At 69.2% G+C, this 214-nt stretch overlaps 1 protein-coding gene across 1 annotated transcript in view; it reads right to left on the bottom strand.

Annotated features, from left to right (window-relative positions):
• The window catches only part of LOC104542904 (zinc finger SWIM domain-containing protein 5), a 28,008-nt gene that overhangs the window by 219 nt on the left and 27,575 nt on the right, over positions 1 to 214 (bottom strand). The window contains exon 13 of the mRNA XM_010187371.1: positions 6 to 213. Within this exon, the coding sequence (XP_010185673.1) occupies positions 6 to 213 (208 nt within the window). The remainder of the gene's footprint in view (positions 1 to 5; position 214) is intronic.

Below are 214 nucleotides of genomic sequence, written 5' to 3'. Positions count from 1 at the left end.
CCTGCCGCAGCGGGGCTTTGTCGGTGGACATCAGCTTCCCCGAGTTCCTGCGGCCGGGGATGCCGGCCAGCCCCGGGGCCGTCATGGTGCAGCGGCGTAGGATGTCCGAGAGCACCGTGGCGCAGTGCACGCTCTTCACCACCAGCGGGATGATGGCCGCCAGCTCGTTTTTGCCCAGGGAGTGGCTCAGGGCGCAGGCCCAGAGCACGTCGTT

Source organism: Mesitornis unicolor, unplaced genomic scaffold, assembly GCF_000695765.1.
Source record: "Mesitornis unicolor isolate BGI_N332 unplaced genomic scaffold, ASM69576v1 scaffold34320, whole genome shotgun sequence".
NCBI lineage: Eukaryota > Metazoa > Chordata > Aves > Mesitornithiformes > Mesitornithidae > Mesitornis > Mesitornis unicolor.
This window is presented reverse-complemented; position numbering and strand designations above follow the sequence as displayed.